Source organism: Papio anubis, chromosome 16 (genome assembly GCF_008728515.1).
Source record: "Papio anubis isolate 15944 chromosome 16, Panubis1.0, whole genome shotgun sequence".
NCBI classification, from domain to species: Eukaryota; Metazoa; Chordata; class Mammalia; order Primates; family Cercopithecidae; genus Papio; species Papio anubis.
This window is the reverse complement of record NC_044991.1, coordinates 25,414,027-25,436,645: the sequence shown is the minus strand read 5'-3', so window position 1 is coordinate 25,436,645 and position 22,619 is coordinate 25,414,027. Positions and strand designations below refer to the sequence as shown.

General features: G+C 41.1%; 1 protein-coding gene and 1 long non-coding RNA gene across 3 annotated transcripts in view; one reads left to right on the top strand and one right to left on the bottom strand.

Moving 5' to 3' along the window:
* Positions 1–22,619, top strand: part of PIWIL3 (piwi like RNA-mediated gene silencing 3) — a 40,577-nt gene that overhangs the window by 17,820 nt on the left and 138 nt on the right. The window contains exons 12-19 of the mRNA XM_031656406.1: positions 10,385–10,569; positions 12,382–12,454; positions 14,084–14,281; positions 14,404–14,507; positions 16,629–16,699; positions 17,161–17,311; positions 18,664–18,789; positions 22,328–22,475. Of these exons, the coding sequence (XP_031512266.1) occupies positions 10,385–10,569; positions 12,382–12,454; positions 14,084–14,281; positions 14,404–14,507; positions 16,629–16,699; positions 17,161–17,311; positions 18,664–18,789; positions 22,328–22,475 (1,056 nt within the window). The remainder of the gene's footprint in view (positions 1–10,384; positions 10,570–12,381; positions 12,455–14,083; positions 14,282–14,403; positions 14,508–16,628; positions 16,700–17,160; positions 17,312–18,663; positions 18,790–22,327; positions 22,476–22,619) is intronic.
* LOC116270750 lies at positions 14,410–22,336 on the bottom strand. 2 transcript variants are annotated; one of them, XR_004178932.1, is made up of 3 exons: positions 22,278–22,336; positions 16,182–16,847; positions 14,410–16,068 (listed from the first exon to the last, which is right to left on the bottom strand). It is a non-coding gene; the product is annotated as an uncharacterized LOC116270750 (long non-coding RNA). The 2 variants fall into 2 exon arrangements; XR_004178933.1 differs by lacking the exon at positions 22,278–22,336 and adding an exon at positions 18,485–18,689.

Sequence of the window (22,619 nt, the reverse complement as noted above, 5' to 3'; positions counted from 1 at the left end):
CTTTGGGAGACTTATTACGTCTTTGATCTTATTACTTGTTATTGGTCTGTTCAGGTTTTGAATTTCTTCATGGTTTGATCTTGGTAGGTTGTATATGTCTAGATTTTCCAATTTACTGACATACAGTTGCTCATAGTAGCCAGGAGTGATCCTTTACATTTCTGCAATATTGGTTGTAATGTCTCCCTTTTCTTTTCCTTTTTTTTTTTTGAGACTGAGTCTCACTCTGTTGCCCAGGCTGGAGTGTAGTGGGGGTGATTCTGGCTCACAGCAGCCTCCACCTCCCTGGTTCAAGCAATTCTTGTGCGTCAGTCTTCTGAGTCCCAGCACCTGGGATTTTGCCATGTTGGCCAGGTTGGTCTTGAACTCATGACCTCAAGTAATCTGCCTGTCTCAGCCTCCCAAAGTGCTGGGATTACATGTGTGAGACACCACATCTGGCCTTGCATTTCTAATTCTTTAAGATGCATCATTGGGTGGTTTGAAGTTTTGCTCTTTTGATGTAGGCACTTATAGCTATAAACTTCCCTCTTAGTACTGTTTTCACTGTATTCCATAGGTTTTGTTATGTCATGGTTTCATTATCATTTGTTTCAAGAAAAGTCAATTTCCTTATGACCCATGACCGGTGGTCATTCAGGAGCATATCGTTTAGTTTTCATGTGTTTGTATAGTTTCCAAAATGCTTCTTGTTTTTTATTTCTAGTTTTATTTCATTGTGATCAGAGAAGATGCTTTATGTTTGTCTTTTGAATGTTTTAAGACTTCTTTTGTAACCTAACATATGGTCCATCTTTGAATGATCCATGTACTGAGGAAAAGAATGTTCATCATGCGGCTGTTGGCTGAAACGTTCTGTAACTATGATGTCCCTCTAGTGTGTAGTGCAGATTAAGGTCAACGTTTCCTTTTTTTCTGTCTTGAAAGATCTGTCCAGTGCTGAAAGTGGGGTGTTAAAGTCTCCAACTATTATCATATTGGGGCCTATCTCTCTTTAGCTCTAATACTTGTTTTATATATCTGGGTTCTCCAGGGTTGGGTGCGTATGTATTTACAATTGTCATATCCTCTTGCTGAATTGACCGTTTTATTGTTACATAGTGACCTTCTTTGTGTCATAGTTTTTGTCTTGAAATCTATTTTGTCTAAGTATAGCTATTCCTGTTTTTTCTTTTTTTGTGCTTTTTCATGCCTTTATTTTCAGTCTATGTGAGTCTTTATAGGTTAAGTGTTTTTTGCAGGCAGATCTTTTTTTTTAATTAATTCAGTCACTCTTTCAATTAGAGTTTAGTCCATGTACATTCAATGTTATTATTGAGAAATAAGGATTTATTCCTGCCATTTTGTTATGTGTTTTCTGGTTTTATGGTCTCTTCTTCCTCCTTTCTTTCCTGCCTGCCTTTTAGTGAAGGTGATTTTCTCTAGTTTGATATAACTTGTTTGTTTTGTGTATCCATTGCATATTTTTGAAGTTCCCGTAAGGTTTGCAAATCCTGTCTTATAACCCCTTCTTTTAAGGTGCTGACAACACTGCTTGCATAAGCAAACAAGCAAAAAGAAAATGAATAAACTCTATTTTAAATTTGTCCTTTGCTTTTTAAAACATTTTTCTTTTTTTAAAAAATTTTATTTCAATAGGTTTTTGTGGAACAGGTAGTTACATGGATAAGTTCTAGTGGTATTTGTACTTTTGGTGCACCCATCACCTGAGCAGTATACACGGTACCCAACATGTAGTGTTTTATCCATTACCCCTCCCACCCTTCCCTGCAGTCCCCAAAGTCCATTGCATCATTCTTACGCCTTTGCATCCTCATAGTTTAGCTCCCACTTATGAGTGAGAAGATAACAATGTTTGATTTTCCATTCCTGAGTTACTTCATTTAGAATAATGGTCTCCAACTCCATCCAGATTGCTACAAACGCTTTTTATGGCTGAGTGGTGTTCCATGGTGTGAATATACACCACATTTTCTTTATCTACTCATTAACTGGACATTTGGGATGGTTCTATATTTTTGTGATTGCAAACTGTGCTGCTATAAATTTGCATGTGCAAGTATCTTTTTCATATAATGACTTTCCCTCTGGGTAGATACCTAGTAGTGGGATTGCTAGGTCAAATGGCAGATCTTTTAGTCCTTTAAGAAATCTCTTCACTGTTTTCCAGAGTGTTTGTACTAGTTTACATTCCCACCAGCAGTATAAAAGTGTTGCCACATCCATGTCAACATCTCTTTTGATTTTTTTTTATTGCCATTGTTGGAGGAGTAAGGCGGTATTGCACTGTGGTTTTAATTTGCATTTCCCTGGTCATTAGAACATTTGTTCATGTTTGTTGGCCATTTGTGTATCTTTTGAGAATTATCTATTCATGTCCTTGCTCATTTTTTGATGGGATTATTTTCTTGCTGATTTGAGTTCCTTGTAGATTCTGGATATCAGTCCTTTGTCATATGCATAGTTTGGGAATATTTTCTCCCATTCTGTAGGTTGTCTGTTTGCTGATTATTTCTTTTGCTGTGCATAAGTGTTTTAGTTTAAGTTCCATCGATTTATCTTTGTGTTGCATTTGGTTTTGGGTTCTTGGTCATAAAGTCTTTGCATAAGCCAATGTCTAGGAGAGTTTTTCTGATGCTATCTTCTAGAATTCTTATGGCTTCAGGTCTTAGATTTAAGTCTTTGATCCATCTTGAGTTAATGTTTGTATAAGGTGAGAGATGAGATCCAGTTTCTTTCTGCTACATGCGGCTTGCCAATTATCCCAGCACCATTTGTTGAATAGGCTGTCCTTTCCCCACTTTGTTTTTGTTTGCTTTGTCAAAGACCAGTTAGCTACTAGTAGTTAGCTTTATTTCTGAGTTCTCTATTCTGTTCCATTGGTCTATGTGTCTATTTTTATAGCAGTACCATGTTGTTTGGGTGACTATAGCCTTGTAGTATAGTTTGAAGTCAAGTAATGTGATGCCTCCAGATTTGTTATTGCTTAGTCTTCCTTTGGCTATGCAGGCTCTTTTTTGGTTCCATATGAATTTTAGGATTTTTTTTCTAGTTCTATGAAGAATGATGATGGTATTTTGATGGGAATTGCACTGAATTTGTAGATTGTTTTTGGCAGTATGGTCATTTTCACAATATTGATTCTACCCATCCATGAGCATGGGATATGTTTTCATTTGTGTCACCTATGATTTCTTTCAGCAGTGTGTTATAGTTTTCCTTATAAAGAGGTCTTTCACCTCCTTGGTTAGGTATATTCCTTTTTTTTTTTTTTTTTGGCAGCTATTGTAAAAGGGGTGGAATTCTTGATTTGATTCTCAGCTTGGTTGCTGTTGATGTATAGCAGTGTTACTGATTTGTGTACATTAATTTCGTATCCTGAAAGTTCACTGAATTAACTTCTCAGATCTAGGAGCTTTGTTGGATGAGTCTTTAGGGTTTTCTAGGTATACAGTCATAACATCAGCAAACAGTGACAGGTTGACGTCCTCTTTGCTAATTTGGATGTCCTTTATTTCTTTCTCCTGTCTGATTGCTCTGGCTAGGACTTCCAGTACTATGTTTCATAGAAGTGGTGAAAGGGGGCATCAGTGTCTTGTTCAGTTCTTGTGGGAGAGTGCTTTCAACTTTTCATTGTTAACCCAATGATCATTCAGAAGCAGGTTATCTAATTTCCATGTATTTACATGGTTTTGGGTGTTCTTTTTGGAGCTGATTTCCAGTTTCACTCCACTGTAGTTTGAGAGAGTACTTGATATAATTTTGATTTTTCTTAAATTTGAGACTTGTTTGTGTCCTTTGCTTTTTAATTTATGTTTCTATTTATATCCTATGGCTTTTATTACCTTAAGGTATGTCCCTTCTATGCCGATTTTGCTGAGGGTTTTTTTTTTTTTTTTTTTTTGAGACAAAGTGTCACTCTTTCACCCAGGCTGGAGTGCAGTGGCAGGATCTCGGCACACTACAACCTCTGCCTGCCGGGTTCAAGTGATTCTCCTGCCTCAGCCTTCCAAATAGCTGGGACTACAGGTGCATGCCACCAAGCTTGGCTAATTTTTAGTAGAGACTGGGTTTCACCGTGTTAGCCAGGATGGTCTTGATCTCCTGACTTCGTTATTGGCCCACCTGAGCCTCCCAAAGTGCTGGGATTACAGGTGTGAGCCACCATGCCCGGCCATGAGATTTTTAATCATAAAGTGATGCTGGATTTTATCAAATGCTTTTTCTGCATCTATTGAGATAATCATGTGATTTTTGTTTTTAATCCTGTTTGTGTGGTGTATCACACTTATTGACTTGCATGTTTTAAACCATCCCTGCATCCCTGGTATGAAGCCCACTTGATCATGGTGGATTATCTTTTTGATATGCTGATGGATTCATTTAGCAAGTATTTTGTGAGAATTTTTACATCTATGTTCACCAGGGATATTGATCTGTAGTTTTGTTTTATTGTTTTCTTCTTTCTTGGTTTGGTATTAGGGTGATACTGGCTTCATAGAATGATTTAGGGAGGATTCCTTCTTTCTCTGTCTTTTGGAATAGTTTCAGTAGGACTGGTACTAACTCTTCTTTGAGTATCTGACAGAATTCAGCTGTGAATCCACTTGGTCCTGGACCTTTTTTTGGTGGCATCTTATATTACCATTTCAATCTCACTGCTTGTTAATTGGCCTGTTCGGAGTTTCTGTTTCTTCTTGGTTTAATCTAGGAGGGTTGTATGTTTCCAGTTCCAGGAATTTATCCATCTCCTCTAGGTTTTCCAGTTTGTGTGTGTAAAGGTGTTCATAGTAGCCTTGAATGATCTATTGTATTTTTGTGGTATCAGTTGTAATATCTCCAGTTTGGTGTTTTTTTTTTTTTTTTTTTTTTTGAGATGGAGTTTCACTCTGTCACCCAGGCTGGAGTGCAGTGGCATGATCTCAGCTCACTGCAAGTTCTGCCTCCCAGATTCATGCCATTCTCCTAACTCAGCCTCCTGGGTAACTGGGACTACAGGCACCCGCCACCACATCTGGCTAATTTTTTGTGTTTTTAGTAGAGACGGGGTTTCACCGTGTTAGCCAGAATGGTCTTGATCTCCTGACCTCATGATCTGCCCGCCTTGGTCTCCCAAAGTGCTGGGATTAAAGGCATGAGCCATTGCGCCCGGCCTCCAGTTTCATTTCTAATTGAGCTTTTAGAATTTTTTTTTTTTTTTTTTTTTTTTTTTTTTTTTTTTTGAGACAGTCTCCCTCTGTTGCCCAGGTTGGAGTGCAGTGGTCGCATGATCTCGGCTCACTGCGAACTCTGCCTCTCTGGTTCAACCAATTCTCTGCCTCAGCCTCCTGAGTAGCTGGGATTGCAGGCACCCGCCACCACTCCTATTTTTTTTTTTTTTTTTTAGACGGAGTCTCCCTCTGTTCCATAGGCTGGAGTGCAGTGGTGCGATCTCAGCTCACTGCAAGCTCCATCTCCCAGGTTCACACCATTCTCCTGCTTCAGCCTCCCGAGTAGCTGGACTACAGGTGCCCGCCACCACATCTGGCTAATTTTTTTGTATTTTTAGTAGACACGGGGTTTCACCGTGTTAGCCAGGATGGTCTCCATCTCCTGACCTCGTGATCAGCCCGCCTCGGCCGCCCAAAGTGCTGGGATTACAGGCATGAGCCACCATGCCCGGCCACGCCTGGCTAATTTTTGTATTTTAAGTAGAGACGGGGTTTCACCATCTTGGCCAGGCTGGTCTTGAACTCCTGACTGTGTGATTCACCGGCCTCGGCCTCCCAAAGTGTTGGGACTACAGGCGTAAGCCACCACGCCCAGCCCAATTTTATTTAACTTTTAAAAGAATCAGCTTTTTGTTTCATTTCTCTATTGTGGGTTTTTTGTTTCAATTTCATTTAGTTCTATTCTGATGCTGATTATTTCTTTTCCTCTGCTGGGCTTGGGTTTGGTTTCTTCTTGTTTGTCTAGTTCCTTGAGGTGTAACCTTTAGATTGTCTATTTGTGCTCTTTCAGACTTGTTGATGTAGGCATGTAATGCTATGAGCTTTCTTTCCTCTTAGTACTGCTTTTGCTGTATCCCGGAGGTTTTGATGGGTTGTGTCACTATTATCATTCAGTTCAAATCTTTAAAATTTCCATCTTGATTTCATTGTTAACCCAGTGATCATTCAGGAACAGGTTATGTAATTTCCATGTATTTGCATGGTTTTGGGTGTTCCTTTTGAAGTTAATTTCCAGTTTTACTCCACTGTGGTCTGAGAGCGTACTTGATATAATTTTGATTTTCTTAAATTTGAGACCTGTTTATGTCCTTTTGCTTTTTAACTTATATTTCTATTTCTATCTTATTGTATGTCTTAATGTTGTTGCTATTTTTGATTGGTTCACCTTTCAGTGTTTCTACTTAAGAGTAGTTTACACACCACCCTTACTGTGTTTTTCTGGGCACTTACTATGACCAGTAAGTTTTGTACCTTCAGATGAATTCCTATTGCTCCTCAACATCTCTTTCTTTCTGATTGAAGTACCCCTTTTAGCATTTCTTATAGGGCAGATCTGGTGTTGAAATCCCTCAGCTTTTGTTTGTCTGGAAAAGTCTTTCTCCTTTTTTGAAGGATATTTTTACCGGGTATATTATTGTAGGGTAATTCTTTTTTCCTTCAGCACTTCAGATTATCTCTCCTGGCCTGTATGGTTTCCACTGAAAAGTCTGCTGCCAGATGTATTGGAGCTCCATTCTCTGTTATTTTTCTCTTGCTGCTTTTAGGATCCTTTATCCTTGACGTTTGGGAGTTTGATTATCAAATGCCTTGAGGTAGTTGTCTTTGGGTTAAATCTACTGTAACCACCTTATACTTAGATATTGATATCTTTCTTTAGGTTTGGGAAGTTTTGCTATATCTTTGAGTGAATTTTGTACCATTATCTCTTTACCTCGTCTATAAGGACAGTAACTCTTAGATTTGCCCTTTTGAGGCTATTTTCTAGATTTTGTAGGCATGCTTCTGTGTTTTCTTTCTTTTTTTATGATACTTTAAGTTCTAGGGTACATGTGCACAACGTGCAGTTTTGTTACGTATGTATACATGTGCCATGTTGGTGTGCTGCACCTGTTAACTCGTCATTTACATTAGGTATATGTGTTTTCTTTTATCTCCTCTATGTATTTTCAAACAGCCTGCCTTTGAGCTCAGTAATTCTTCTGCTTGATTTAATTCTGCTCTTAAGAGACTCTGATGTATTCTTCAATATGTCAATTGTATGTCTCAACTCCAGAATTTCTACTTGAATCTTTTTAATTATTTCCATCTCTCTGTAGAATTCATCTACTAGAATTCTCAATTCTCTGTTATCTTGAATTTGAGTTTCTTCAAAATAGCTATTTTGAATTGTCTGAAAGGTCACATATCTATTTCTCCAGGATTAGTGCCTGGTGCCTTATTGAGTTCATTTGCTGAGGTCCGTGTTCTCCTGGATCGTCTTGATGCTTGGGGCAGTTCATGAGTGTTTGGGCATTGAAAGTTAGGTTTTCGTTATTGTCTTCGCCGTCCAGGCTTGTTTGTATTCATCTTCCTTGGGAAGGCTGTCCAGGTGTTCAGAAGGACTTGGGTATTGTGATCTAAGTCACATCTGCATCAGGGGACATCCCAAGCACAGTAATACTATGGTTTGCGCAGATTCATAGTGATATCACCTTGGTGATCTTGGTATGATCCGGAAGATTTCTGGATGACCAGGCAGAGAGTCTTGTTCGCTTACTTTCTGTCTCTCTCTGTGCTGAGCCACCTGGATCTGGGTTTGGGGTGACACAAGCACCCCTGTGGTGATGACCAATGGGACTGCACTGGGTCAGACCTGAAGCCAGCACAGCACTGGGTCTTTCCCAAGGCCCACTGTGACCACTACCAGGCTACTACCTATGTTGGATCAAGGTCCTAAGGCTCTGCAATCAAGTGGCAAAGCAGCCAGACTGGTGTCCTTCCCTTCAGGAGCAGTAAGTTCCCCCCAGGCCCTGGCAGGTGCAGAGAATGCCATTCAGGCGTCAGGGACTGGAGTCAAAAATCATAGAAACCTACCTGGTATTCTGTTGTACTGTGGCTGAGCTGGCACTCAAACCATGATGCAGACCTTTCTCACTCTTCCCTTTCTTTTTTTCTTTTCTTTTTATTCATTTATTTTTTGAGACAGTCTTACTGTGTCGCCTAGGCTGGAGCGCAGTGGTGCAATCTCGGCTCACTGCAACCTCCACCTCCTGGGTTCAAGCGATTCTCGTGCCTCAGCCTCCCAAGTAGCTGGGATTGCAGGCGCCCACCACCACAGCCAGCTAATTTCTAGTAGAGATGGGGTTTCACCAGGTTGGCTGGATCTCCTGACCTCAAGTAATCCACCCGCCTCGGCCTCCCAAAGTCCTGGGATTCTAGGGGTGAGCCACCGCATCCTGTCCCCTTCTCTTTCTACACATAGAGGAGCCTCACCCCACGACCACTGCCACCACAGGCCCATAGGGAGTACTGCTAGGCTACTGCCAATGTTCCCTTAAGGTCCATGGGCTCTTCAGTCAGCTTGCGGTGAATGCTGCCAGGCCTAGGAATTACCCTTCAGGGCAGCGTGCTCCACCTTGGCCCAAGGCAGGTCCAGAAATGCCATCCACGAGCCAAGGCCTGGGATTAGGGACCCCAAAAGCCCGCTTGGTGCTCTACCCCACTGTGGTTGAGCTGGTACCTAAGGTGCAAGACAAAGTCCCCTTTACTTTTCCCTCTACTTTTCTCAAGCAGGAGTCTCTCCCCATAGCCACAACAGCTGGGAATATGCGGGTTCTCACCTGAAACCAGCATCTCTGAGTCCACTCAAGGCCCTTGACATTCTACCTGGGTATTATTGCTGGTTCTTCAGAGCCCAAGGGCTCTTTAATCAGTAGGTGATGAATCCTGCCTGGGCTGGGTCCTTCCCTTCAAAGCATCAGGTTTCCCTTCTGGCCCAGGGTATGTCTAGAAATGTCATCCAAGAGCTAGGGCCCAGAATGGGGGCCTCACAACCCTGACTCTTGTCCTGTCCTACTGTAGCTGAGCTGGTATCCAAGATACAAGACAAAGTCTTCACTCTTCCTTCTTTTATCCTGAAGCAGAAAGAAGGGGTGTCTTTTGGAGCTTTGAGCTGTGCTGCCTTGGGTTGGGGTGATATAAGCACTCTCTTAGCTACCCCGACTGGTGCCTCAGTAGATCATGTCCCCTGCTGCTCCACCTCCAGTTTACGAGCTCTGAGCTCAGATCAGCATTAGGACTTACCTAAGGATTGCAGTCTTTGTAGCCTAGACTATTTCTCAGGTTCACTTAGGGCCACAGAGCACTCCAGCCCATGGTGGTGAGGCTTTCCAGAACTCGAGCTCTGACCACTGGGGTGGGCAATTCCCCTCTGTCTAGGGCCAGAATCAAATGTTCCCCCTGTGGGTGGCCATCAGCTGAGTACAGCCCAGGTCTGCTTTCTGCTATGACAGGGCAGTGCAGATTTTAATGCAAAGCCTCACAGTTGCTGTGCTCTCCCTCTCCCAACTGCACAGATTCTCCGCGCCATGCAGGGGTGGGAGAAGGGTGACGTCAGCAATTCAAGACTGTTTTTCCCACCTTCAGTGCCTCTTTCAGCAATAGAAAGTAAAAACCAGACACTGAGTGCTCACCTGATGTTTGGTTCCTATGAAGGTGCTCCCTTTGTACAGATAGTTGTCAAACTTAGTGTTCCTCTTGTAGGGATGATCAGTGGAGGCCTCTATTTGGCCATCTTACTCTATCTTTGGTTAAATGTTTCAAGTGTCATTCCTTGGAATAAAGTTCCCACCAAAAGACTAAATTTTTAGGGAGCACTTGCTGTGATAGAACAGTATGAAGAGCCAATCTGAGTCTAACAGCATCGAAAAGCTCCAAAAGAAACTTCACATCAAATACAATTAAGTTTATTTGCACTAAGACTGATTCACAAATTGTGCAGCACTCAATCAGAAGGGGTTCAGCGAGCTCTGCTGCAGCAGTGTGAGCAGTGAGCTTTTATAGGCTGATGAGAAATAGGACAAAATACATTTGCTCTATTACAGTGGAAGAACCCTAGTTGGTAACTGGTAGTTTCTGATTGGTAAAGTCTCTGGCTTTGCTTTACTGTTTACATTGGGCTTTGCTTTGCCTGCATGGGAACCTAAAGCTCTGGAGTCATCTCCCCCGCAATGGCCTCTCAACGAAAATTTTTTGCACCTAGGATAGAATTCAGTTCTGTTAACCTATATCTTATTGAAAAAAATACCTAAATTGGCCATTCAAGTTTATAATTGTAACATTTCAATAGGAGATAGCACAGATTTACATAAGTTGATCTTTAAAGTTTTATGCTAGGTCTTATCATTCTTTTCCAGGTTAAAGCCAATTCACAAGGAGACTGGTCAAGAGAAATAAGAGAATTACCATTACTTAATGCAATGCCGCTACATAGTTGGCTCATACTCCATAGTAGGAGCAGTCACAGGGAAGCCATGTCCTTAAAGAGTCATCTACAGAGTGTCACAGCCCCCATGGGCATAACTATGAAACCAGCAGAAATGTAAGTAGAGCAGAAATTACTTCCAATTTGAAAATCAGTTAACAATCTTAAAGTATAACAACTAAAATATTGTAGGAATTGGTCACTGTATCAAAACCTTAAAAGTCTGTAAAGCCTAATCTCTAGTCAAAAAATATTAAAACAGACTTTGTGATATATGGTGTACGGCTATTAAGATACATGTTGTAGAAGGTATGAGAATTAAGGACTTGATGTGAATGGATGGAGAATATTAAGAATTCTCAGTCATGTTTCCAAAAACTGAACTGAAACTTTCTAGAGCAGTTTTAGGTTTACAGCAAAATTAAGAGGAAGTTACAGAGACTTCTCATATATATCCTGCCCCCAATAATGCATAGCCTCCCCCATCAACATCCCCTACCAGTGTGGTACATTTGTTACAGCTGATGAGCCCACATTGAAATATCATAATCACCCAAAGTCCATAGTTTACAGTAGGGTTCACTCTTGGAATTGTACATTCTACTGGTTTGTACAAATGTATATGACTTGTATCCACCATCAGTTTCATGCAGAGTATTTGTCACTGCCCTAAAAGTCTTCTGTGCGTCATCTAATTATCCCTTTCTACCACCACCTACCCCTTGCGCCACAACCTCTGAGGACAATTTGGTTTTTTTTTTTTTTTCCATCTCCATGGTTTTGCCTTTTTAGAATGTCATCTAGTTAGACTCACACAGTATGCAGTCTTCTCAGCCTTGGCTTCTTTTGCTTCGACCTTGGATGATAAAATCCGTAGAACAAACCATCAGGGCACAGGTTTACCTGTATAACAAACCTGCATGTGTATCCCTGAACCTAAATGTTTTCTTTTTTTAAAAAAAGGGTTAGGTTCTGGTTAAGTAGCGTCTCCTGAGGGCAGGGCCTGTTAGGAACACAGGGCCCTGGTGTATTTCACAATAGTTTATTTTCTCCTTTCCCTGCTGGAAGCACGAAACAATTTTCCTCTGGTATTTATTGCGAGGACCTGGTCAAGCTCCTAGAGGTAAAACTCTCAAAATTGTGGGAGCCTCCTATGACTGGGTATACCTGGAGTTTTTAACCCTCACAGTTGTCCATGCTGAGCCTGCAGTAATTCATCAGTTACAGTTTAGATCACCTGACACAGGAACTGTTATCCTGGGAAGTTTCTTGAGTCTTTGCTCCAGCTAGCCAGGACTCCCTGTTTTGCTTATTTGTCTCTTCAATATAGGAGGCAGTGATTTGCCTTGTGTCCTCACCTCTCTTGAAAATCCTAAGAGAACTGTTCATTTTTTTTCAGTCTGTTTAGCGTTTGACTTGTTAGGACAGAGTAGTGACTTCAAAGCTCCTTACAAGTAGAATCGGAAACTGAAAGTCTACTGTCTTTTTTTTTTTTTTTTTTTGGAGAGAGGGTCGCTCTGTTGCCCAGGCTGGAGTGCAGTGGCCAGATCTCAGCTCACTGCAAGCTCCGCCTCCTGGGTTTAAGCCATTCTCCTGCCTCAGCCTCCCGAGTAGCTGGGACTACAGGCGCCCGCCACCTCACCTGGCTAGTTTTTTTGTATTTTTTAGTAGAGACGCGGTTTCACCGTGTTAGCCAGGATGGTCTCGATCTCCTGACCTCATGATCTGCCCGTTTCGGCCTCCCAAAGTGCTGGGATTACAGGTGTGAGCCACCGCGCCCGACTGTCTTTTTTCTTTTAAATATACTTTCTACTGAAATGCATATCTTGCCTTTTTATCATGTCTTACTTTATATTTAATTAGCTGTCTGAGATGTTTATCATGTTTCACTGGTCAGTACCTTTTGAATATGAATGCTATATTTTTTAGGATTGAAGTAGATGGGGATGCTAACTCCTATATAGACACATTACGGAAATATACCAGACCAACACTGCAGATGGTAAGTGTCTAGATGATACATGTACAGTCTTTAGTTATTGTTCTAAACTATTTTGATAAGTATTTTAGAATTCAAAATGTTGTCATTGGTTTCCTGAACTTGCCAATGAAAGCAGATTAACCTGCATAATATAGCTGAATACAGCCTTTCGTGGTTTAGCTATTCCTGAATATCACAATCTTAAGCTAATTTTCTCAGGCTTGGGGACCTGTAATTACTTTTAAAATCTCCTAACTTAAAAAAAACACACTATACAAGTGTAAAGTAGTGTGGGTATTAACAGTCACCACATTCATTAACTTTCATCCCCAGATGTAACCTGCCAAGTCTATGATCACGATCTTCTAACCTGTGTTATTCTTCTTGCCTGGTATTTTTCTTTTTCTTTTCTTTTTTTTTTTTGAGACGGAGTCTTGCTCCGTGGCCCAGGCTGGAGTGCAGTGGTGTGATCTCAGCTCACTGTAACCTCTACCTCCTGGTTCAAGCAATTCTCCTGCCTCACCCTCCCAAGTAGCTGGGATTACAGGCGCCTACCATCACACCCCACTAATTTTTGTATTTTTAGTAGAGATGGGGTTTCACCATGTTGGCCAGACTGGTCTCTAACTCCTGACCTCAAGTGATCCACCCGCCTTGGTCTCCCAAAGCACTGGGATTACAGGCATGAGCCACCGTGCCTGGCAATTCTTGCCTGGTATTTTTCTAGGAGTCTGTTCTTTCCTTTCTTGCATTCAGTGTCTTAGACCAAGTTGTCATTATGTTTTATCTGAATTACTACAGCAAATTCTTCTTCTTATTATTTTTTGAGATAGAGTCTCGTTCTGTTGCCCAGGCTGGAGTGCAGTGGTGCGATCTCGGCTCACTGCAAGCTCCGCCTCCTGGGTTCATGCCATTCTCCTGCCCCAGCCTCCCAAGTAGCTGGGACTACATGCACCCGCCACCATGCCCGGCTAATTTTTTGTATATTTAGTAGAGACGGGGTTTCACCGTGTTAGCCAGGATGTCTTGATCTCCTGACCTCGTGATCAGCCCGCCTCGGCCTCCCAAAGTGCTGGGATTACAGGCGTGAGCCACTGTGCCCGGCCCCTTGAGCCTGTTTTTAACCCATCCTTGTCAACACGGTGATAAGTTCCTGGAAACTGAATAGGATGGAAATGATATTGCAGGCTTAAGCAATTGATGTATATTACCAAATTGCCTCTTGCAGCAATTGCTGTAATTTATAATTATAATTTATAACATTAATGTTAACTATAATTTAGAACATCAATATTAACTATAATTTACAACACTATAATTTAAACACTTAACAATTTAATGTTAATTCTAGTTTGTAATGTTAATTATAATTTGTTCCACACATTCACCCTTCCAATTGTTTAATGTAACTAATAATTATAACTAATGTAATTATAATTTTCTAATAAATACATACCATATAATTGATATAATTATGTTATAATTAATAACATGGCTCTAGGCCCTTCACCCTCTTGGGTTCAAATATTTTCTTAATAAATTGACTCTAGCTTGTCAGTCTTCCACCTAAGTTGCCTGCTCGAGATGGTTTTTCTTTCCTGTATCACTGTTGTTGTATCTTATGGAATGTCATGTTGGCTGGTTTTCAAGGTGATTTGTATCCTGCCCAATGATGACAAACACAGATATGACAGTATAAAAAGATACCTATGTACCAAATGCCCGATTCCAAGCCAATGTGTAGTGAAAAAGACCTTAGAAAAAGTCCAGGCAAGAACCATTGTCACCAAGATTGCCCAGCAGATGAACTGCAAGATGGGAGGAGCCCTCTGGAAGGTGGAGACTGATGTACGTTGTATTTCATTGACGTCATTTAACTTATATCTAATAAAACTTAAGGTTCTCTTAATTGTTAATGCTTAAATTTTGCTCACATTCTAACTCCACTACCTTTTCCAAAAAACCTTAAGGTACAAAGAACAATGTTCGTTGGCATTGATTGTTTCCATGATATCGTAAATCGACAGAAATCAATAGCAGGATTTGTGGCAAGTACCAATGCTGAATTAACAAAGTAAGTAAGCTCTGGTAGATATTGTTTAGTCGGTAGCTGACTGTGGACCAAACAGAAAAGATGAACCTAATTAATATTTGTTAACTCAAGAGGTTGGGAATTTGACAGATGAGTTATTCTTAGTCACGTGCTCTCCTGATTTTGCTGGCAAAGTTATGTTCCCAGAACACTTTGCATGGTTGGCTGCTCTACATCATTTTCCGTTGCTGCCTAACATACCACAAACGTGGCAGTTGATGACAAATGCCCGTCTCTATCTGCACAGTTCTTCTCACCAGACACCTGGTAGTTCACAACTCTCAGGACCTTACAAGGCATAAATTAAGGTATCAGCCAAGCCACATTATCATCTGGAGGCTGGGCAGCCCTCCCTTTCCAAGCTCATGTCATTGTGGCTGAATCCATTTTTTTGTGGTTGGATGACAGAGGTCCTTGTTTTTTTTGTTTTGTTTTTGTTGTTGGCTGTCAGCTGTGGGCCAGTCTTGATTTCTCTCACATAGCAAACCCCTCTCCATCTTCCAACCAGCCAGGGCACATTGAGCCCTTGTTCTGTGTTGAATCTGACCACCTCTTCTGCCATCAGCCAGAAAAAACATCCCTGCTTTTAAAGGAGCTCATGTAATTACAAATGACCCATTTGGAAAACCTTTATCATAAAGTCAATGGAGCCATATAGCATAACATAATCACAGGGGTGGTATCCTGCCGTGATCACAGGCTCCAGGGATTAGAATAGGTAGAGTTCTGTCTACCATAGGCTCTGCTCAGTAAATGTCTTAAATGGATATCACTAACACATAGTGAAATATTTGAGATGTGCATGGGTAAAGAGACATTGAAACATAATAAGTGGTCAGAGATCTGTAAGTATAAGATCTTGTCTTCATATACTTGCATGTGATGTACTTCCGAGAGGAAATGTACATCTATATCCCATGCTCTTGTTTTCTCCCAGGGCCCTTTTATTTTCTGTTCTCAGAGTAGAAACCACGCTGTACCTTGAAATAAGTTTGCAGTCTTAAGTTTGCCGTCCTTTGCGCATTACTTGATGTGTGACCACTGCAAATTACCTCTATGTTTAACAATGATCATGGCCCACTAGGTATAATTCAGGAATATCTTTTAAGGAAGATCCATCTTTATTTCCATAGATGATTACTTTTTTTCTAGTCATATTCTGCTTCAATATGATAACACTGTTTTGTTCTACTTTTTGTTTGAAAATAATCATAGGGAACAATTATACTTACAATTATTCAACAGATACTTTTTCAAGTAATAAACTTATTTTAATAGTGTAAAATCTGCTTTCCAATCAATGAAAGAAAACCTTCCAGAAAAATTATGAAAATAGCCAATACCTTGAACAAAGAGAAACACACATAGCTAAGTAAATATTACAATTACGTACTCCAAACCCAAGAAATCAGAGACCATCACGAACCAAATCATTCTTGGAGCTGTCAACAGATTTTTCTGAGTGGCTGCCATGTTCCGATGCTGACACTGGCAGTGAAAATGTGGAGCCAAGACCGCCTGGTCATACCCTATGAATTAAATCCTAGTGAGAAGAGGCAGACAGACAGATACATCACAATATGTCAGGTGGTCAGATGGGGTTACTCTGAAGTAAACAAGAATGCAGTAAGGGGATAGAAACTTGAGACAACATACCATTTTACTGGATATGTTGACGTTGTCACAACAGCTGCCACCATTCCAAAGCAAACCCCTTCCTCAGTGAGGGGGAACATGTAGGAGCCACTGTTGAGAGCACTGATCCCAAAGCAGGAGCCACGGGGAGCACAGGGTTTTCATTTTATTGCATTCCCCCGTAGGCGAAACTGCAGTCGTCTTGTACAATAAAGCATGACTAATTTGTAGTAATGTGAATAAATGCTTCCATTCTATTTGACTATTTGTATGCACTCAGAATTTTCTAAAATGCCTAAGATCAAAAGAGACCAACCAAGACTTTGATCTCTGTGGCGATATGAATTATGCTAAAATGTCCTCAACTACTGATAGTAATATTTTTTTGCTCGTAGATTAATGCAGACTCAAAATGAGATTTTAAGAATCTTGTTTTCCAAACTGGTGGTTTGTTTTTTCTGTGAACAGGTGGTACTCTCAATGTGTCATCCAGAAAACAGGAGAAGAGCTTGTGAAAGAGCTGCAGACCTGCTTGAAAGGTCAGTGTCTTGTAGCGGTTGGGGAACCCGACACTATACAAGTAGTTCTCCACCAGTCGACCTGTTGCCTCCAGAGGACACTTGGCAATGACTGAACCTTTAGTGTTTGGGATCTCAACTGGGGTGGAGGTGGTACTGCCATTGAGTCCTAGTGGATAGAAGACAAAGATGCCGCTAAACATCCTAGCATGCGTAGGTTGACCCCATCTCCACCACCTCCACCACGAATTCTCTGGATCAAAACTTCCATAGTGCTGTCGCTGAGGAACCCCGGAATAGACAGGACTCATGCAGTAAAACTGCCCTGAAAGCTACAGTGTTGGGAATAGACAGGACTTAAGCAGTAAAATTGCCCTGAAAGCTGCAGTGTTAAAAGATGGACTTAGAATTTGTCAAAAGCAGCAAAGGCTAGTTTTTTCCAAGTTACCGTTTATTTACACAAGCTTCTGATTTCCTCTCAGCTGCCCTGGATGTCTGGTGTAAAAACGAATCATCAATGCCACATTCTATTATTGTGTATCGGGACGGAGTGGGAGATGGTCAGCTTCAAGCATTGCTTGACCATGAAGCGAAAAAGATGTCGACCTACTTAAAAACCCTCTCTCCTAACAAGTAGGTTGTATTAATTGTAAAGTGTAGTGACTCATCCCTGTAATCCCAGCACTTTGGGAGGTCAAGGTGGGCAGATCACTTAAGCCCAGGAGTTCAAGACCAGCTTAGGCAACGGAGAGAGACCCTATCTCTACAAAAAATAAAAAAATTAGCTGAGCCTGGTGGTGTGTGCCTGCAGTCCCAGCTACTCAGAAAGCTGAGGTGGGCAGGTCACTTGAGCCTAGGAGCACTGCACTCATACCTGGATGACACAGTGAGACCTTGTCTCAAAAAAAATCATACTGTGGAGATTTTAGCTTGACAGTTTAGTCTTTGAAAAAAAATCTGATGTTTTTTAGGGGAAAACACCAATACAATGTGTGATGAGAGCAGGCGCTTGATATAAATAGTGGCTTCTGTGAATGAGAGTAGGAGCTTGATATAAATAGTGGCTTCTGTGGATGGGTGGGGGGAGCACGGGGAAGACCCTTCTGCTTTGATTTTGTGTTCCACGCCCAAGTCAGAATGCAAAGCAGAATTGGACCTGGCAGGAGCAGACTGCTTACACCATAAAGCTCCAGCTGAATCTTCCTACTTTATTTCAAGTCTTGTTGTGGGAGGGCTTGTTAACCTCAGATAATCACAGAAATCCATGAACGGCCCGGCGTGGTGGCTCATGCCTGTAATCCCAGCACTTTGAGAGGCGGAGGCGGGTGGATCACTTGAGGCCAGGAGTTTGAGACCAGCCTGGCCACCATAGCAAAACCCCATCTCTGCTAATAAAAATACAAAAATTAGCCAGGCGTGGTGGCACACACCTGTAATACCAGCTACTTGGGAGGCTGAGCCATGAGAATCGCTTGAACCTGGGAGAGGGAGGTTTTAGTGGGCTGAGATCATGCCACTGCACTCCAGCCTGGGGGACAGTGTCAGACTCCATCTCAAAAAAAGAAGAAATCCATGAACGTAGCCTGCCAACAGTTCACACTTATCCTGGACTTTTGTGTGTCTCCAGACTGGAGGAGCCAGCGGGAGGGAATCTCCAGCCCTAAGACTTACAAAACCTGGGAAACTCCACTTTTGTAAAACTCCGGTTTCCTGAGGGCCCGCTACCCAGCCGGGATTGTAGGAATGATCCTAAAGTTGTGAGGAAGGGACCCTTCCCCTGGGATGTGGGTGGCTATGAATAAATACCTCTTCATTTACTGCTTCAATTGGGCACATGGAGCTTACACAGTAAAATTAGGGTGTAAGGAGGGCTGCTGTCCATTCTTCTGAATGGGTCCTAAATGTAAAACAGATGTTTTAATACACTGTATACTTCTGAGGTAAGACTGAGTAAACCTAGAGACACTTACCCTAATTTTTTTAAGTTTCACTCTAGCTTTCATTGTGGTGAAGAAACGAATAAACACTAGATTTTTTCTTAAGCGTGGAAGCGATTTTCAAAATCCACCTCCAGGAACAGTTATTGACATAGAGTTGACTAGGAATGAATGGTAAGTCACCTGTATTTTTTGTATCTGGATCTATAATTTTCTCAATTTGCTTTAGTTCAGCACAATCACTTAATTCCAATAAATTTACCTTAAAGCATTTCTGATTCTTTTTTTTTTTTTTTTTTGAGACGGAGTCTTGCTCTGTCGCCCAGGCTGGAGTGCAGTGGCCGGATCTCAGCTCACTGCAAGCTCTGCCTCCTGGGTTTACGCCATTCTCCTGCCTCAGCCTCCCAAGTAGCTGGGACTACAGGCACCCGCCACCTCGCCCGGCTAGTTTTTTGTATTTTTTTTTTTAGTAGAGACAGGGTTTCACTGTGTTAGCCAGGATGGTCTCGATCTCCTGACCTCGTGATCCGCCCGTCTCGGCCTCCCAAAGTGCTGGGATTACAGGCTTGAGCCACCGCGCCCGGCCCATTTCTGATTCTTTAGAACTAATTTGGTCTGTTTTTTTACTATTGGGTAGAGATTCCTCATTTGGATCTAGAAATTGCAATTAGTCTTTTGGTTGTCGAAGTTCCTTCATCAAACATTTGTAAATGTCTGTGACCACATAAGAGTTAACTTCAGTGTGGCCCTAAAACCCTTTAAATTATGAATACAAAAGATAGCAAGTGATGTTTATATTAACAATTTGGAGTCATCACAAATCGAATTATATTGAATATATCATGACCATCAAAATGTTTATGCAGTAGCCTAAGAGGTTATCTATCTGTCTGTCTGTCTCTGTCTATCTGATGGAGTCTTGCTCTGTCGCCTAGGCTGGAGTACAGTGGCGCAATCTCAGCACACTGCAACCTCTGCCTCCCAGGTTCAAGCAGTTCTCCTGCCTCAGCCTCCTGAGCAGCTGGGATTACAGGTGCCTGCCACCACGCCCAGCTAATGTTTTGTATTTTTAGTAGAGATGGGGTTTCACCATGTTGGCCAAGCTGGTCTCGAACTCCTGACCTCAAGTGATCCACCCACCTTGGTGACCCAAGGTGCTGGGATTACAGGCGTGAGCCACCACGTCCAGCCAGAGGTTTCTATTTTAAAAATGTCTTTCTGCTTTAAAACAGCAGTGTGGGGCTGGGCGTGGTGGCTCATGCCTGTAATCTCAGCACTTTGGGAGGCCAAGGCGGGCGGATCATGAGGTCCAGAGATCAAGAGCATCCTGGCTAACATGATGAAACCCCATCTCTACTAAAAATACAAAACATTAGCCGGGTGTGGTGGTGGGTGCCTGTAGTCTCAGCTACTCAGGAGGCAGAGGCAGGAGAATGGTGTGAACCTGGGAGGCGGAGCTTGCAGTGAGCGAAGATTGCACCACTGCACTCTAGCCTGGGCGACACAGCGAGACTCTGTCCCAAAACATAAAAAAATAAAAAAATAAACAGCAGTGTGAAAAAAGAGACCAGTTTCTTTCATGTGAAACATTTTGTATGACACTTATTCTTTGTTATCCTGAACAAAGAAATGATGTGTTCAGAAAGTAATACTGAGTAGGCTACAAAATAGTTTCATATAGTCAGCCCTGTTGTTCATGGATGCAAGAAAAGTAATTCCAAACAGTGATTTAGAAGTCTTTTTCTTGTTATGAGGATGTAAGTCATTATGAGTGACAGCCAGCCTTTAAGACATTAAGATTAGACATAACTTCCAGAAGATGAAATGGTTAGAGACATTCTATATAAAAATGTACCGAAAAAAGAAAAGATATAAAAAGGAATAAAGGCCGTAAGAATGTCTAATGAAAAGGTCAATTTGTTTTTGAATATCTAACAAACATGAATATAGTCAAAATGAAGAAAAATCAGTGGAAGGGTTAAAAGAGTAGGTTAGACATAAAAGAAAACAAATTGTTAACTGGAACATATGTTCACAAAATTTCCATAATGCAGTGGAGAGCCATAAAGATGTGGAAGATATAAAAAAATGTTTAGGAAAATGTAAGGCAAAATAAGATTTGCTCTATATCTAATAGAAGTTTCAGTAGTAGATAAGATATGATGGGGGTGTGGTGGGGTAGAGCAATATTCAAAGAGAAAGTCTGAGATTCTGAATCCTCAGACTGAAGAATAACAAGATTTGGGCAAAGATCTGTAAAAGTTCACACTTAGAAATGTTATAGCGAAACTTCAGCAGGCATAAGAAAATGTAAAAGCAACCACAGGAATAATATATTTACAAACAATAAAAATCACATTCAGCAAGAGTAGAAACAAGAATACTATGAAGTATTTTTAAAATACTTAAAAATAGCCATCAAGCTAGAATTTGATACCCAGCTAACTTATCAAGGGTGACAGTGAAATACAAACATGCTCAGTTTGTGCATATACAGTATATACATTAGCAGATCCACCAGACCCTCACTGAGAGAACTACCCAAAAAGACTGTATTTTAGGAAGAAGGAAATTGAACAGTGAAGGGAGAATGAAATGCAAGAAGCAATGCTGATGAGTTACGATGGAGCATAAAAAAGCCTTGATTTCATAAATGACAATTTATAGGGTATATTAAAACAAGACCTGGCCAGGCGTGGTGGCTCACACCTGTAATCCCAGCACTGTGGGAGGCCGAGGCGGGTGAATCGCGAGGTCAAGAGTTCGAGACCAGCCTGACCAACATGGTGAAACCCTGTCTCTACTAAAAATATAAAAATTAGCTGGGCATGGTGGTGAGCACCTGTAATCCCAGCTACTCGGAAGGCTGAGGCAGGAGAATTGCTTGAACCCAGGAGGTAGAAGTTGCAGTGAGCTGAGATTGCATCACTGCACTCCAGCCTGGGCAACAGAGTGAGACTGTGTCCAAAAAAAAAAAAAAAAACCCTAAAATACTGGATATAACACTTACATGGAAAAGGAGTTATGAGGTTAAAGCATACTAAGATTCTTCAGTTATTAGGGAAAATGATAATGCTTCTGGTGCTTTATACTTAAAGCAGTTATATAAATGAAAGACTTAACGTGAAACCACAGTGGAAATCATGACATTCATACCAAGAGTTAGGAATAAATGAAGTAAAATGAAGGCAAGGCAGAAACATTTGATCAATCTAGTGCAAGGCAGGAAAGGATTAAAGGAAGGAGCAAATAAAAAGTATCATAAAGTACAACATAAGATTGTAAACATAAAAATAAATTCAATATTTATAACACACACATAGATCAATCTTATGGATTGTATTAAGAAGTTTAAATAGAGTCCAGTGATCCTCAGCGAGGCAGCAGGCCTTCATCCCAGGATCTGAATGGAATTATCTACGGCCATATCAGATCAAATGCGCCAATCTTGTTTCTTCCTCTAGGTTTCAGTACGTGTACTTGAAGTCAAAATCCCACGAGAGTTACTATCTCTGTCAGTGATTTAATTGCATTCTATAAATTTGATCTCTCAAATAATTGCTCAGTTAGGTTTCTAAATGCAAAGGAAACCTAGTCTATAGAATAGATTTCTGTAAGCTATTTTACTAAATGTTTTCATTTCAGACATTAGGTTTACTTACTGTACCCTCTTTCGAAAATGAGCTGATACCCACATGTCCTATATTTCCAGGTATGACTTTTTTATTGTGAGTCAGTCTGTGCAAGATGGAACTGTTACCCCCACTCATTATAACGTCATCTATGACACGATTGGCTTGAGCCCAAATACAGTACAGCGTTTAACATACTGTCTATGCCACATGTATTATAATTTGCCAGTAAGTATTTTCTGTTACTTTTTTCTTCAGATTTTTAAAATGTACTATTGAAGATTGAACAATGTTGGACCTCTGAATTGGCTTCCATGAATTTAAATTTAGGGGAAGTAGATGTAAGGTGAAACATATTTAGTTGTGGGTTTT